Raw genomic sequence first — 16,458 nt, 5'->3', positions numbered from 1 at the left:
TTGCTCAGTGATAATTGCACAGACAGCTGAAAAGTCCCTCGGTCATTTTTCATCAGAAACTAAGCAATCCTTTCACTTGTCTCATCATCTCCAAATTGCTTTTCTTAGTCCATATCATTCTCAAAGGTTCCAGTGCCGAAAAGATTCACTGCTCATGTAGGTCCTGCCTGCCTGTAGTGACCACTGTCATGGGAGCAGAAATGCTCAGCTCCTCATGGACTTACTCAGCACCCAGTGAGATCTTGATGTGTCTTACTCAGCTGCTATTAGTCACTCCTCTCTGTTAAGGGATTAGTCCCACCTCTGGTTTACCACAGAGTTTTCCCACTGCTACTTACAATAAACCATTTTTATCCCACTGGTATTTGTATTTTCAACATTGTCTGTGAAATAATGAAAAATAAATTGGTCTTTAATAGGGATCCTGGCAAGGATTCAGAATCTCCCACCCTTCTTACCTCCATGCTGACTTAAGGAGAACAAGCTCAAGGACACAAAATAATATCATCTTTTAGCTGTAATAGTATTAGGTTTTCCAGCCCATTTATTTTTGTTGGTGCTCACACCAAATTGAGTGGCAGTGTTGATCTGCTTGAGGGTAGGAAGGCTCTACAGAGGGACCTGAACAGGCTGGATCAATGGGCCAAGGCAAATTGTATGAGGTTCAATGAGGCCAAGTGCCGGATCCTGCATTTCAGTCACAGGAGCTCCATGTAATGCTACAGTCTTGGGGATGAGCAGCTGAGAAGTTGCCTAGCAGAAAAGGAACTAAGGGTTCTGACTGACAACTGGATGAATATGAGCCAGCAGTGTTCCCAGGCAGCCAAAAAGGCCGACAGTACCCTGGCCTGCATCAGGAAGTGTGGCCAGCCAGAGCAGGGAGGTGATTGTGTCCCTGTACTCGACACTGGTGATGCTGCAGCTCGAGTACTGTGTCCAGTTCTGAGCCCCTCACTATCAGAAGTACATTGAGGTGCTGGAGCATGTCCAGAAGAGAACTACCAAGCTGGTGAATGGTCTAGAGAACAAGTCATATGAGGAGCAGCTGAGGGAACTGGGGTTGTTTAGTCTGAAGGAGGTTGAGGAGAGCCCTCATCAACCTCTACAACTACCTGAAAGGCAGTTGTAAGGAGGTGGGTGTTGGTCTCTTCTCCCAAGTAAATAATGACAGATCCAGAAGCAATGGACTGAAGTTGCATAAGGGGAGGTTTAGAATGGACATTAGGAAGAATTTCTATACTGAAAGGTGATCAGGTACTGGAACAGCCTGTCCATGGTTGTGGTGGAGTCACAATCTTTGCAGGTATTAAAAAAATGTGTAGATGTGGGACTTTAGGGCATGCTTTAGTGGACGACATTGTGGGTTTTAGTGTGGGCAGTTGCTATTTCTTTGTTGGTTTGGGGTGTTTTGTGTATTTTTTTTTTGTTGTTGTTGATGGTTGGACTAGGTGATCTCAGAGGTCCTTTCCAACCATGATGATTCTGTGATTCTGTGCTTGGCTTATGTGAAAGGAGTTAGCACTTTAAGAGGCACGCAGAAGCTGGAGTCCAATTGCACATAATTTTATATTTAATAGCAAAGTATTTCAGATAGATACCAGAATTAATTCAAGCCAAATCCTGAGCTCCTATCCATCAAATAAGTTAATTGCAAAATGAGAAAATATATGGGCAAAAACTGTATGTTGAAGCACAGTTATACCTTGGTGGGCAAAACATAAATAAGCCATTTTCCCCTTTTTAGGAAATTTTGTCAAGTCCATCAAGCAAAAGGATACATGAATGGAATGGCATAGAGATGTTATCCTGGATGTTGAGTTGGATTCACTGGTGGCCTGCTCCAGCCTGGCTGCTTCCAGACTGGGATGTCCGCAGTGACCAAATGAAGTCACTCAGAGCTGGCCACTGTGCTCAGTAAGATGATGACAGCTCTTGTGGAGACCACCATGTCTTCAACAGGTTATGAGACACTCTCCTCATAGATCTTTTTTCGTTGTCATGTTACTATATTTTTTTTCTTCTGAGCATGCCCTAGTCCTTTTGCCAGTCAGCTATGAGACTGTGACTCAGAAGCCCGTAAGACGGGTGACCTCTAAAGCTCCATATGATCTTGTCAAACCACAAAAAGTGCCTTAGGGTTAAGTGGCTTACAACTGCATTTTGTTTTCAATGAAGCTAAAAGTAAGAGACTCATCACCAGAAACAGAGCTGGGGCTTCTGTCTTTTCTGCTATTTCTCACAGTCTTTGCATGCTTGTCCTGTCGCAGGCTTCACAGTCAAAAGGATGCATCAGCTGTTTACCTAATCTTTTGTCCAAAAATGCCCAGTATCAATCACATTGCCACTCTAGGGAGTAGTCAACAAGACACTGCTCTTTACTAGATCTCTCATAAGTAAAAACGAATAAGTAAACATAAGTAAATATGAATAAGTAAAATAAGTAAATATGCTGATTTAATTAAACCAGTCCTAGATGTTTCAGATGCTTTTCACTGCTTTGGCAGTATAATATATGGGAATGTAAAGTGTTTTATGTCTTTCATAAGAAAGTTGTTCATTGCTAACAATTGTTTTCCAGTTACAAAGCAGGTAGAGGTCTCTATTCAGACCCTTGAATCTCACATAACTTTTGAAGGAGGTGATCATGTCAAGCTACTTTGTCTTATTGAAGGACTTGATTGTGTCATGTCTGGTACCTGGTGAAGACAAAGCCTGGGATAGAAGACCAGAGACAGCTGACTGCTGTGCCAACATTTTGAGTTCCAGAATGCAATTACTACAACTCTGTTATGATTAGAGCTATGACTAAAGTGGTTTTTGAACAAACTGTGAATGTGATTTTCTTCTCAGGAGCAAGAAAATCTCAGATTAGTACCTAAACAATTAATATTTTTTTGACTGCTTGTGAGTAATGGAAATAACTGTTTTTTCTTGTACTGAATTGGGGTGAATGAGCTTCAAGCCTGTACAATAAGCAGTATAAACAAGGAAGAACATTTAAAACCTGTGTTCTTTCTAACCACCCCTCAGTGAGTTTCTTAACAAATGTGGTTGAAAGGCACATTCATGACATTTTGATCTTTTAAAGAAACAACTACTTTTTGTCCTCAGGAGAATGAAGGGGGTTGGTATTCACTGCATCTGAGCCATTACTTCAAATGGCTGAAAGATATTTCATGTTCAATTAGCTCTCATTTTTTTCATTTTAAAATACTTTACTTCTAAATAGGCTGTGCATGATATTTCAGTGCCCATTTATTGTAGCAATTATTTTAGTCAGTGATAAAGTTAAAAAGCCAACACAATTCAGATTGGAATTAAAACATTTTCAATTTTATTATAGTTTAACATCACTCCAGTAAAAAGCCCCATTTCAAAGCCACTGAATCAGTAATCAAATATCAGAAATCACCACCATAATAGTTCTATAGCAGACAGAAAAGAAACAGGATGCTGCTAAGCCATACCCCTGGAACAGGAAAAGTTAGACATGGCTTTGACATTAGTGTGGGAAACTGGCCCTTTTATCCTCTTTCTGATCAACACCTCATCTTCTGGGGCTGAATATCAACTTTGGCACTTAGTGAGAAGTACTCAGTGATGGAGAGGAGCCAGCATTTCTGTTTCAAAATCACACCTCCTCAGTTAAGACAACTTCAGGAACACACTACCTTCTGCACCTGAAACAGATCTTAATATTAGATACACTTCAATTTCAAATATAACGAGCTTACTGAAGAGAAAGGCAAGGCTTAAGAAATTACAGATAATGTTTTGAGACAGCTCCTGAGAGCTGAGAATCATTGGTCTTCCCAGCTTCTTCCCAGAGCCTCACCAGGTCCCTGGGAGGTTCTTGCCTACCCTCAGTAAGCAAGGCAGACTCCCAGCTCCTGGCTCCAATCCCCCACAATCAGCACAGACTCCTGAACTGAGAGCCACTGCACTTGCCACTACTTTCCTCCACATGGCTATGGATGTAAACCCAAATCCTCTCCTAGGGAATATAAGCATGTTCTGGGGCTTCCTACACCCACTGGCTCTGGTAAATGGTTCAGCCACATACCACAGAACCACTGAATCAATTAAGTTGGAAAGGACCTTCAAGATCATTAAGACCAACTGTTAACCCTACTCTGCCAATCTAGCATTAAGCCATGTCCCCAGGCACCACATCTAGATGACTTTTAAACACATCCAGAGATGGTGACTCCATCACCTCCCTAGACAGCATGTTCCAATGTCTGACAACCCATTCAGTGATAAAGTTTTTCCTAATGTCCAGTCTAAGCCTCCCCTGGCACAGATTGAGGCCATTTCTTCTTGTTCTATCATGAATTACTTGTGAGAAGACACCTGACCCCCATAACTCTCTGCTCTTTCTCCAGCAGCAGCTCCGGGATTCCTCGGGACTCTTCCCAGTTCAGGGAAGTGCTGTGGGAGTTGCTGGGGGTGGGGGGAGGCGAGAGGCTTTTGCCCATACCTGAATATATCTGTATATAATTGTATATATTTTCTTGTATAATTCATTAGTGTTTTAATTAAAGCTGTGTAGTTTAGTTTTCAATCCAGCCAAGTCTCTCTATTTTTCTCTCTCTCTCGTTCCCTACCTGGGTAGGGGGGGAGGGGATCAAGAGCGTTGTTGTTGGACCTGAGTCAAACGGTGACAGTTATTAATGTGTTAATAGAAAGATCTTTTACTGTCTTTGACAGCAGTAGCCAAGTTCAGTTGAAGTTGGGCTTTGGCCCTCCTGATTTTCTCCCTGCGTTGCCTTACTGCATTTCTGTATTCCTCATGAGAGGCCTGTCCTCCCTTCCAGAAGCCACAAACTCTCCTTTTCTTTCTGAGCTCCAGCCAAATCTTTTTACTCAGCCTGGCTGGTCTTCTTCCTCAATGGCTCATCTTTTGGCACACACGGACAGCCTGGGTATCTAAAGCTTCCTTCTTGAAGTATGTCCAGCCTTCCTAGACTCCTTTACCCTTTATGACAGTCTTCCAAAGGATTTTGTCAGCCTCCTGAACAGATCAAAGCCTGCCCTCTGAAATTCCAAGGTGGCAGCTTTACTGACCCCCCTACTTACTTCTCCAAGAATTCAAAACTGACACAGATTTTTATGGGCCTGCACTCTACAATAGAAAAGGAAAATGGGGCAGGATAAAAGCAACTTTCTTTTTTTTTTTCTTTTTTTTTTTCCCATAGCTGTGTTGCTAGAAAAGATTGGACAAACTCAGACAAGGCTATGCATAATCAGATGGAAATGAGTGGCTCCATGTGGAAGACAGAAATACTTCACACTGGCATTGCAGCAGAAGTGTCTTTGGAAGTTATAACTGAACAAGAAAGTCCTTCCAAAATTCAAATTAATCACTTAGATGTAGGTATGACAAAGCCCTCAGAACTCAGCTGATGTCTTTGCATTCTCTGAAAAAACAGGGACCAATGAGGACTGAAATGAAATAACAACCTGCAGACAGAATATAAGCCCACTTCTCTGACTTCCTTCATCAGAGAATATAGACGTTCACAAGAACAACAAACATTCCTGATTCCATGAAAAAATCCCAAGAAAAAAATAGAAACATTATTTTTGTCATCTCATTAGCTGAGGCTATAACTTTACATGAGCAAATATATCATATAAGTTCTACAGCTGAAGGCATAATTTATTAATCTATTACCTTTGAGTTTAGCAATATGCACCTTAAAATACAGAATGTAGGGATGTAGCTTTCACTTTAATATTATCATATCCAAATAAATATATTATTAAAATAGCATAATTACATTTTATCACAGTATCTGCATCCAAAGTACTAGCACATATTTGCTGCAGGGCTGCCTCCTGTGCAGGCTGAGTGATAACTTTGTGACGGCATTAGTGAAGCAGATAAGGGAGGGAGAAAGGAGTCTCTACAATTTACTGATTTTGAAAATGATTAGTTATGTTGCTGATATCATACATATTTTATAGGGGCTTCTTCTTGAAGCAATTATCTTAGTCACCAGAATGAGATTTCAGCTTGAATCTTATGTGATTTATATTTCTTTCTTACCCATCATATGGAATATTGCAGATTGTTTTCACTTTGAATAGTTATTTAAAAGCTAGTAGAAACTTTATTTTATGTAAAGATTTCGATTATGACTAAGTCTCTCAGGTACTCATAAAAATATATAGTTTTTTATTTCTCAACAACAATGAAAGACAAAAAGCCTCTTCCTAACTCCAATTAAAGAAAAACCTTATTCCTCAGACACTCTGTTGTTGAATGCAATTCCTGCAGATTAATTGTTTCGGTAACTGTGCTTTTGTCCCTGGATGCTGTTTCAGTGTTTCCTGACTTTAGGAAATGATGTCAAAGGCAGTCTTCATTTGCTCGACAGCAGATCTACCACACCTGCCCATACCAGCCTGCAGCAAGATGCAGCAAACTGATGCACAAGACACCAGCACACCTCAGCCTTGCTTGTCCAAAATGGTCTGGTAGGGGCTGTAGACAGATATTCAAGGTAATGGCATCATATAAAGACATTCCTCATCAGCACAGAGACAAAGGGATGGGTTATTAAACTTACAGTGCAAAAGGTTTGCAGCATAAGTTCTGAATGTTTGTAGTCTGCAGAATGGTAAATGTTTTACAGAAGTTGTCTTGCTATCAGTTGTTCTTCCTGTGCTATGTCATTCGAGGTATATTTTGGTCTTGTCCAAATCATCTTTTAATTATCCCTGAGTGGATGGATAAGAACTGGAGTTTTGCTTCTGAAAAATTTGGAAAGCTCCCTGACATCTGGTGGAGGATAATGAATAAGACTCATGAGGATCTTGAAATATTTCCTTACATAGGTCTGAGTCATACTCTCAGCCCAAAAGAAGAGTGTGCTTGGTATACAGAAGCTGAAAAACAAGCAAAAGAAGTTGTCTGACTGCTTTGTTCTAACCTTCAGCACTGGTAACATTCAGCTTTAGCACTAGCCAGGAGCTGAGTCCTTTGAAGCAGGAGTAGAGGGCATCCAGGCTGCTTCAGTGTGGAGCTCCTTCCCTAGGTTGTTCAAAGATCAATTCCTGCAGAGACAGGAAGGACTAGTACAGATTTGGAAATAGTTCTGCTGGTGTTACATTAAAGATACACCATCCATAGCTTAGTAAATGCAGGTATCTCTCTGAAGTGCCTAGAAGTATAAAATAATTCCTTTAGGATATTTCCATGGAAAATGAATAATGTGGCAGGTTTTAGTGCAAATAGGGTAGTAAATTTATAAAATTGTGTAATCAACTGCCAAGCTGGACTGTGATATCAACAACAGACACCTCTGGCCACACAGGAAATAAACTGGAAGTCTACATTTGAAGACATAAAAACGACATGTATGAAAGAACTGCCAAGCAGCCCCAGACTTGCTGCTAGTGTGCAGAGCTCAAAAATATAATGATGCTATATATATATTTAAAAAAATTATATTCTTTCAAGACATTCATATTAATGTGACAGCTACATTCCAAGAAATACAGTACATTTTTTTCAACGTTTTTAATAGCAGAAATTTAAAGCTACTGTGTGAGATTGTATCTAGGCCTTAAGAAAGGTGGTGAGGCAAGAAGCAAAACTAAGGATGAACTGAATTTCCTTAATTAGGGATGAATGGGCACAGAGGCATTTGGAGTTGTATTTTCCAGTATTTTGCTAACACACTCATTAAACAATTTAGTGCAAACTTAGGAGATTGTCTTGAGGAGTGTAACATCTGTATCTGATCCGCAGACTGAGCAGGCGGAAAGGATGTGAGGACAATGATCAAAACTAAGGCTAAGCTGCACAAAACTTGCAGCTACATGGAAGTAACTTGACAAATCATGTGTAACCTGTTTTGCCCTCATAGCTGACCCTGCTTTGAGCAGGAAGTTGCACCAGAAATCTCTGAAGGTCCCTTGCAACTTGAATTACCCTACAATCCTACAATGAGCCACAGAATATATGGCTGTCATTGCTGGAAAGTGGAGACCAACACAATTTTTTCTGAAATCAGTCACCACAAGTGGTAACCACTTCAATTTATTTATAATTGTGATCTGTATATTTAATCTAGTGTGCAACTGCACTTCCAAATAACATTGATTACTCTAGTGACATCTACCTCAACAGATGGCATCTTGCTAATGTCAAAGTCAGATCTGCATTCAAATTCTGCATAGCCCATCAATACCTGTCATGGCTTGACAGAAACGTTTTACCACATCATAGAGATTTAGGCATGTGACTGCTTTTTAAGGATCATTTTAAGAAAGGAAGACACCTACATTTGGAACTCTCTTTGTGCAATATCTTAATTTAACTTGCAATTAAAGCATGCAGCTGGAGATTTAACTAGAGTAATTATAAGCTACAGCAGGGGCCTACCTGTCACCCACAGCCTAGAATTCACTTGAGATTGGAAGAAAGTCTCTCCTGCTGATCTTTGATTCAAATGGACACAGCACAAAGCAGCATTTTCTTTGGTCTTCCTAACAGAAGGCAGTTCCGAGCCTGAGAAGCTGGTGCTGGCTTTCAACCAGAAAAAGGCTGAATGGATGGATTTAGGGACAGAGTTGTAAAATGACTAATCGAAACAGCAGCACCCAACTCTCTCAATAGTCACATGCTGTGCTGACATTTTCGGGCAGGTCAACTCTAGATGGCCCAGTTACTCTGTGGCATTCAAATAAAATGTTACAATGTGGCCCTATTAGTGCCAATCATTAATACCCATTTTTGCCAGTGCTAAAACACTTAGACGAGATGCCAGGTGACTCTGCAAGATCTCAAGACGAGAACCAGTAATGAATATATGACCTGCTGAGTAATGAGGCCATTTCTAGGTAAAGATTAATGTTTAGTTGGGAGCAATCTTATGGTTCACTTCACCTGAAAACCTCAGAAAAAATGCAGATGCTGCCTTACTGGACTCCAAGGGGAAGCATCATCTAAAGAACCCTCTGAATCTCTCAAACTGAATTTTTATTTCAAAGATTTTTACAGAGAAATGACTGGAGGAAAAGGGCTTTGATCTGCTTGACCTGGATTTTCCAGGATGTCTATGGAGTATGTTATTTGAAAAGTCACTGAAGTCACCTCCTCAGCAGTAGGGAAGAAGACATAACTTGTGGGATTCTACCATGTCCCTTCTCCATCATGACTGAAAAGACGAGTTAAAGAAACTGTAGAGAGCACCGAAGATTAATAATTTGCAACTTCTTACAGCAAAGCTGGATTTAAAAAAAAACACAACAAAACAAGCAAAACACACACACACACAAAAAAAAAAACCAACAAAAAAACCCCCACACACAAAAAACCCAACACAAAGACCTGAGTTAAGATCCATATATGCAACTTTATACTTGATATGCTGTTTTGAAGAGAAGTATGCAGAACTTTTCAATATATGCTTAAACTAGTAGATAAAGGGAGAAGACAGAAACACAGTATGTTTTATCTTCTATACTTCCGCATGGGCTTTCTAATCTGAATAGAGGAGCAACTGAAAGGGGATCACAGATGCTGTTGTGTGTTGGCTGCTCCATAAGATCTGTCTTTGAAGCTTTATTTCAGTCTTTTCTACCTTAGCAATTTACATAGAAGGTGCCAGGAAGCAGGTTTATTTACTAAACACAATGCTGGCACTGGTGGTGTCTGTTACCAGTCTCAGGAGTGGCTCAGCTGTATTACACTGGCCCTGTCCTTACTTGTGTAAGCCCCCCCCCTGCAGCCCCCTCCCAGAGCTGCCGTTTCTCCTTTTATTTTATTTTTTTTTTTAATTTTTGTCTAAGTCTCTCTATCACAGTCAATTTGGTTGAGAAACAAATATTTTCTGGAGGCCAGTTCTCCACAACATTGTCCCACAAGACATCCTGGTCTCCAAACTGACAAGACATGGATTCAACAGATGGACCACTGGGTGGATAAGAGATTGGCTGGATGGCTGCACCCAGAGAGTTGTGGTCAATGGCTTAATGTCCAAATGGAGGCAGGTGATGAGTGGTGTCCCTCAGGGGTCTGTACTGGGACCAGGGCTGTTCAACATCTTTGTTGGTGACATGGACAGTGGGATTGAGTGTATCCCCAGCAAGTTTGCTGATGACACCAAGCTGTGTGGTGTGGTTGACACCCAAGAGGGAAGGGATGCCATCCAGGGAGACCCTGACAGGCTGGAGACATGGGCCAGTGTCAACCTCATGAAGTTCAACAAGGCCAAGTGCAGGGTCCTGCATCTGAATTGGCACAACCCCAGGCACAAATATAGGCTGCGGGGAGAATGGCTGGAGAGCAGCCCTGAGGAGAAGGACTTGGGGGTGGCAGTAGATGAGAAGCTCAACATGAGACACCAGTGTGTGCTGGAGCCCAGAGAGCCAAACACATCCTGGGCTGCATCAAAAGAAGTGTGGCCAGCAGGGCCAGAGAGGGGATTCTGCCTCCCTGCTCTGCTCTGCTCAAACCCCACCTGGAGCACTGTGTACAGTTCTGGTGCCCTCAGCACAACAAAGATACAGACCTGTTGGAGAGGGTCCAGAGAAGGGCCACCAAGATGATCAAAGGCCTGGAGCACCTCTGCTATGAAGACAGGCTGAGAGAGTTGGGGCTGTTCAGCCTAGAGAAGAGAAGGCTCCAAGGAGACCTAATAGCACCTTCCAGTAATTGAAGGGCTACAGGAAAGCTGGGAGGGGCTTTTCTCCAGAGAGGGTAGTGATAGGACAAAGGGTAATGGTTTTGGTTAGACATCAGGAAGAATTTCAAAGGTATTGCATTTTGTATGGTAAAAACATTAAATCTTCTCTGATTCAAATATGTGACTGTGATGTGCAAATACAACCTTAAAGTGAAATGCAGAGACAAGTTCCTACAGTAGACATACAAATACCTTATTAAAGTTTATTCTGCAAGATGCAGTTTCAGAGGGAAAACTCTGAAAAAAACACAGTCTGAATGTTTTCTTCCAGGGCACACCAGCCCGCAGAGGAGAAGCCGCTGGATAACTACAGGGGCATAATTTGGAACAGGATATAATGTTGAACATTGCTTATTTGACACAACCTTTGTTCAATTCCAAAAGATAGAGGCTGTTCTGGGTGTGAGGAATGAATCAGACTCAAGAGGCTGTTGAGAATGAGAAAGAGCTAGAAACCTGCAATTCTAAATGTTACTTTACCCCAAAATAGAAAATACTGTAATTTTTGCAGAAAGAGTACATACTAGATATAAATCAGATGTATTGCCTTTGTTTCAGATCAAATAAATGTAAATTTTTTTAAATTGGCTTCACATCAAAATCATTATTAGCCTGGACATTGAGTTTCATTTGGATGTCATTTAATTATCTAATAAGTAATAGCAAAAATTGAAAAACAACTGCTTTTTTGTTTTAAGTAGATTAAGTCCAATCTGACTTTTATTCAGACAATAAAGATTCTGAGATAATTTTAATTAATCAGGCTTCCAGTGAAATACGAGACAATTCATAAGGCCTACTTATGAAAACAAGTCACACCTGATTCGCTCTTAATTAGAGTTTCAATCCAATGCATTGCAATCTGAATACTTATGTGCATCTCTCCATGGTTTTAAATTACTGCAGTAGTTTTGTGACCACTACTCCAGTTATTTTTTAACTAACTGATAATCCACCTACAGAATTTCTCATGAAATATGAGAATGTAACCACGGTCATCTTGATTTCTGGGGCATACTACAGGCAGAGAAACACCCTGTACAGAGGGTGCAGGCAAACCACATGTGTTTATGTCATTGCCCAAATGCTGTTAGTTGACAGTTTGCCAGAAGCCAGAGTGAGGAGCAGGAGAAGCATCAACAGGGCTGGCACCTAAGTGCAGGCAGAGCAAATGGAAGTGGGACTGCACATGGGTACCTGAAAAAAAGCAGAGTGGGAAGGCATGTTTCTTGGGTGCAAGCATACCTCAGGCACAGGACACCATAACAGCACACCCCAAGAAAGGAAAGAACCATCTCTCCTGCTTCTGCACTAACAAGGGGGTATGAATGACACAAGCCAACAAATCCACCCTGTTGGTAATGCCAGTGACAGCCTCATTAAAGGAGGCGGTAGCATCCCAGAGAGGGTTAGCTGTAGTAATTTTGGCACCATTAGTGGCAGTTCTTCTTTGTGGGATCTCGAGCTTGAATCCCTGGTATTTAGCTCTGCTGTTTTCAGATAACAGCCTACATTTACCACTCTGACTCTTGCCCTCAGTAATCTATTTTTGCCTTCACAAATAAGCAAAGCTGTGAGACTTTATTTCTAATCACTAAGTGAAGATGCTGGATGTTTGGCAGCTTTATGCCATTAGAAAAAACATTGCATAGCCTTTATAAAACATGGAAGTAGAGTTAGCATCTAAGCCAAGGAACCTAGGTTGGTGCTGCACCTGTGTCCTGCCACTAAGGGCAGGTGGACAGTGACTCACAGCAACAGATTTGTGTGTGTGTGTGTGTGTGTGTGTGTCCTGTTTGAGACAAGCTGCGCAGGGAGCAATGAGAAAATGCAGGTAATGCTACCACTAGTACAGCCAGAAAGCGGTATCCATATTCACTCTTCTGCAGTTAACACAAGCAAGTTTTGTGCAGAGAATTGCAACTTGGGTCATTGTGTTGGGATGTCTGTTCACTTTACAGCACTAGAGACACTGGTGTCTGCCAGCAGCAGTGATTCGCACGGAGGAGAGTTCAAAGAAGCTGACGGTCTCTTTGATGAAGGTGACTCACTGTCTTTAAGGTATCAATTACTACAGAGGCAACAAGCAAGCCTTGCTCTATTACTCCGCTGATGGCCCTTACAACAGATTATCTCAAGGGACAGCAACAAGCTGTTTTGGGGGGATGTTTCCAGCCCCAGTTGATTCAGCAAAGCTAAATTTGCTACGTTTTTGCAAGCACTGCTTTTGCCCAGCTCTTGAACAAAACTTCGGTGGGATTGAGGAGTGTAAGGCAGCTCATTCAAGTCTGGTTCTGTTTGTGTGCTTCTGTATCAATAGCTCAATTGTGTACCCAAGCCCAAATTGCACAGAGGAAGGAAATTAAGTTAGAAATCCATAGTTTTGTCTAGTTCAGCAGTTTTGTCTAGTTAGGCATGTTTCTGGAAATGTAACAAAACAATCCTTAATGCCATCTAGTGGTTAAAGCTACTTCCTTTTTACATTTCTGTGTTACAAAGACATGCAAGTGGAAAAAGGAGCACTATGCAAAGTCAGGGTTAGGCCTGTTTGGATTTTGTGTTTCCTTCACATTCTTATCCTTAAATGTCATAAGGTGAGAAGTACTAACAATATTAGAAATACATTCATGAGATTTAAGCTCTGCAGTGCTTTTGAGTGCCTCAGCACTGAAGCAGGTTGCCTAGTTGCAAATGAGCAGCCTGTCATTGCAATAGGACAATAGGCCCTGCATAGACCTGCATAGGTCTCCTACATGCAGCAGGTCTCCACGTGAACCCAGAACTCTCAGGATGCTGAGAGGGGGGATGACTACACATTATGCAGGGACAAAAGGAACCTCACATGCAGAAACTTTAAAGCCAAGATCTGCTTTATGGTATCTTAAAACTGTTTCAAAGGTCTGCAGCAAGCCTGTAGCAGTAAGTACCAAAGAAAGCACCAAGATGTACTTCACTGATTATATTTTAAATCTCTTTGCTGGCTCAAGACCAGCTGTCATCATTGGCTGCAACAGTCTACACAGCATGAATTCCAACTAAAATTACTGACCTCTTGGTGGTAGCTTGTGGTGTTTTGCAAACACTTCCTGGTCCTGCTTGACAAAAACTCTGTACCCCAATGTCCTCAGTAAGTATCAGAAGTGATGTCACTGACCTCTGTTTGGATACACAGTGTTTCGGTGCTGCATTTCTGCAGAAAAACTCAGTCTGTGATCTGCTGCAACTGGCTTTCCCTTTACTTTCTTTTCCCTGTAACTGAGTTGTCTTTAAGATGTGCATAGGTGATCGTGTTTGCAGTAGTTTAATAAAACAGGTTGTCAGGGCACTGAATTTCTCATATATCATTGCCTGATAAAATGTGGTAAGGTCATGAGAGAATCAAGTTTCAGGAAGACTTCTGAGGATTTCCCTGTGAAAATGCAGAGCTCAAGGCATGTTATCAGCACCTGAAAAATCTCCATGGCATTGCAAGGCTAGAAACAAGCATCAGTCAGGCCCACCATTCTTCCTAAGAACCACAAAATCAGAAAAAGAGCAGCCAGAAATCTACCCCCTAACCTGCAATTCAGAGCAGCTGACTCCAGCAACACATATGGAGATGAAGATGCACACAGATCCAGGATAAGGAGTACCAAGCCTAAAAAACACATGAAAATGGGAATCACTGTGTTTAAGCTCATTTTTATTACAGAGAACATTTGCATTGACAGACACATGAAGTCACAATCACAACAGCCTTTAACATCTCAGAAGTGGGACAAAGCAATTGTCTCAGTCAGAAGAGTCACTTTTGATCAGGCACAGGACCCTTTGCTGAAACACCAAGTGAAATAATAAAGATCCTTTTCTCTTCAAAGATTATTTCAGTTTCTTCATCCTAAAGCAGCACAGGGCACAGTCATGGCAGCTAATTTGATGTTACACATAAAGTGACAGCTACTGCAGGCAAGCAGGCTGTATCCTCATAAGTGAACAGGACATGTGGAGGGAAAGCTGAGCAAAGCAGCCAAGCTATGACGGAGCAGGGGGAGGTTCATGGCTCACTGGCAAAGGCAGGTTGTATGAGACACGCAGAGGCAAACAGCTAGAGATGGTCAAGCAGGTCCATTTTCACAATTTGCTGTAGAAGAAAATGGAAAGGCCTTAACAATTTGCTGCTATGAAAGGACTATGGTTTGACCAGGCCATGAAGCCTGGAGTGGCAAAGATGGTTTTGAGCACTTTTCCACCTCCTTAATCTCTTAGCACTGCCCCTCAGGAGGAGAAGTCTGGGAACAGCCACAGATGAGGACCACATCCCCTACTGGGTTAGGGGAGCAGTGAGAGCAACCCTGGAGCCACGCATGCTGGGCTGGCAAATCTCTCTGCAACTCTTGGTTATTCCTGCATGGCATCAGTTTGGGGAAATAACAGGCAGTAAGGACCTGTGTGTCCTCAACCTTCCTACCCCTTCAGGCAGTCCCTGAGGAGTATGGGCTCTTGTATTTCACTCATGCAGTATGCACAGTGGCATTTCTTTTCATGCAAGTTTGCACTCGTGACAGCTGTGTGGCAACAACAGCTCTGCTGGAGATCTTGCCCTGAGCCAGACACCTTGATGTGCACTTGTTCTACAAGCTATTTCATCTTTTTTCCACTATTCTGTGCTCTTTGGTGGCAAACACCTGTGCAACCGAAGTCCTTCCCTCCCTTTAATACAGAAGCTGCAGAAACTAGACATTTGTTTTCTCTTTAGCAGGACTGGAATGACACCTATACCTATACTTGGAAGTGTAACTACCTATCCCAGAGGAGAAAGGAGTACGAACAGGGGTGGCTGCAATAGCAGCTCATCAGTTCACGTCAAGGACCCACCAAGAATATGGGCAGCAAAGGGGCACATTCAGGGGCACCAGCTGAATAGCTTTATCGTGAGACCAAAGAAGAGCAGAGCTGAAACCTTAGACCTGTGGCTGAACCATTCACCACCCAAGAGGTCTGCCTAGAAGTTGACTGGTTGTGGTGACAGCTTCTGCCTCCTTCTTCTTCAAACTTAATGCCACTGCACACAGATGCAAATCACACTCTGCATACCCACTTCCTCTACCTGGTCTGCTGCTATTCCTGTCTGCTGCTTCCTGACAGCAAGACATGGTAAGAACAGTGGTGAAAGCCAAGGCACCCCAAAATGTTTCCCCCACCTGGCAAGGATGTACATCTCTGCCCCTCCAATTTCATCTGCTGCAAGTCTTTAGAACATCCACTGTTTGAAGTGCTGGCACCATTTTTCATCCTCTTTCCACTGCTAAAACTTCACAATCCATTATTTTTATCATTAACTACATGACTTGCACATCAAAGGCCTAAGATGAAGCCAATCTTTTAACAAGAAGATAGTGCAATTTCAAACAAGCCAGCAAATGAAATCTCTGCTCTTTCTGGAATTGTCTTCCTCCACCTTAGCTCTTTGTTAAGTGAAACTATCTTGATGCAAACAAAAGCATTAGCTGAAATGAAACACTTTTTGATACTGTCAACGCACTAATTCTCAGCCAGAAAGACGTATCTTTCTGATGAGAAAATATGGAGGGGAAAAAGTGAGGTCTGAAACTGTGATTTTTGTTTTAACATCACTTAGAATTTTACCATCTTTTACAAAATGCATTTAAGAAGACAAGCTATTAATATTTTTTCCCCCTTTTTCTTTCAGTAAGGATAGGAAGAGATGCAGATTTGCCTCTTGCCTGCTCATGTAGGCCACCTTCTGTAGGGTAAGCAT

The 16,458-nt window shown here is 41.8% G+C and overlaps 1 protein-coding gene across 1 annotated transcript in view; it reads left to right on the top strand.

The window, feature by feature from the left end:
* Positions 1 to 12,698: 12,698 nt before the first annotated feature.
* The window catches only part of AGGF1 (angiogenic factor with G patch and FHA domains 1), a gene marked incomplete at its 5' end in the record, with an annotated part of 26,885 nt that continues 23,125 nt past the window's right edge, over positions 12,699 to 16,458 (top strand). Inside the window, 3 exon segments of the mRNA XM_010005552.1 lie at positions 12,699 to 12,720; positions 15,596 to 15,631; positions 16,390 to 16,445. Of these exon segments, the coding sequence (XP_010003854.1) occupies positions 12,699 to 12,720; positions 15,596 to 15,631; positions 16,390 to 16,445 (114 nt within the window).

This window comes from Chaetura pelagica, unplaced genomic scaffold (genome assembly GCF_000747805.2).
Source record: "Chaetura pelagica isolate M959 unplaced genomic scaffold, ChaPel_1.0 scaffold169, whole genome shotgun sequence".
Lineage (NCBI taxonomy): Eukaryota > Metazoa > Chordata > Aves > Apodiformes > Apodidae > Chaetura > Chaetura pelagica.
This window is presented reverse-complemented; position numbering and strand designations above follow the sequence as displayed.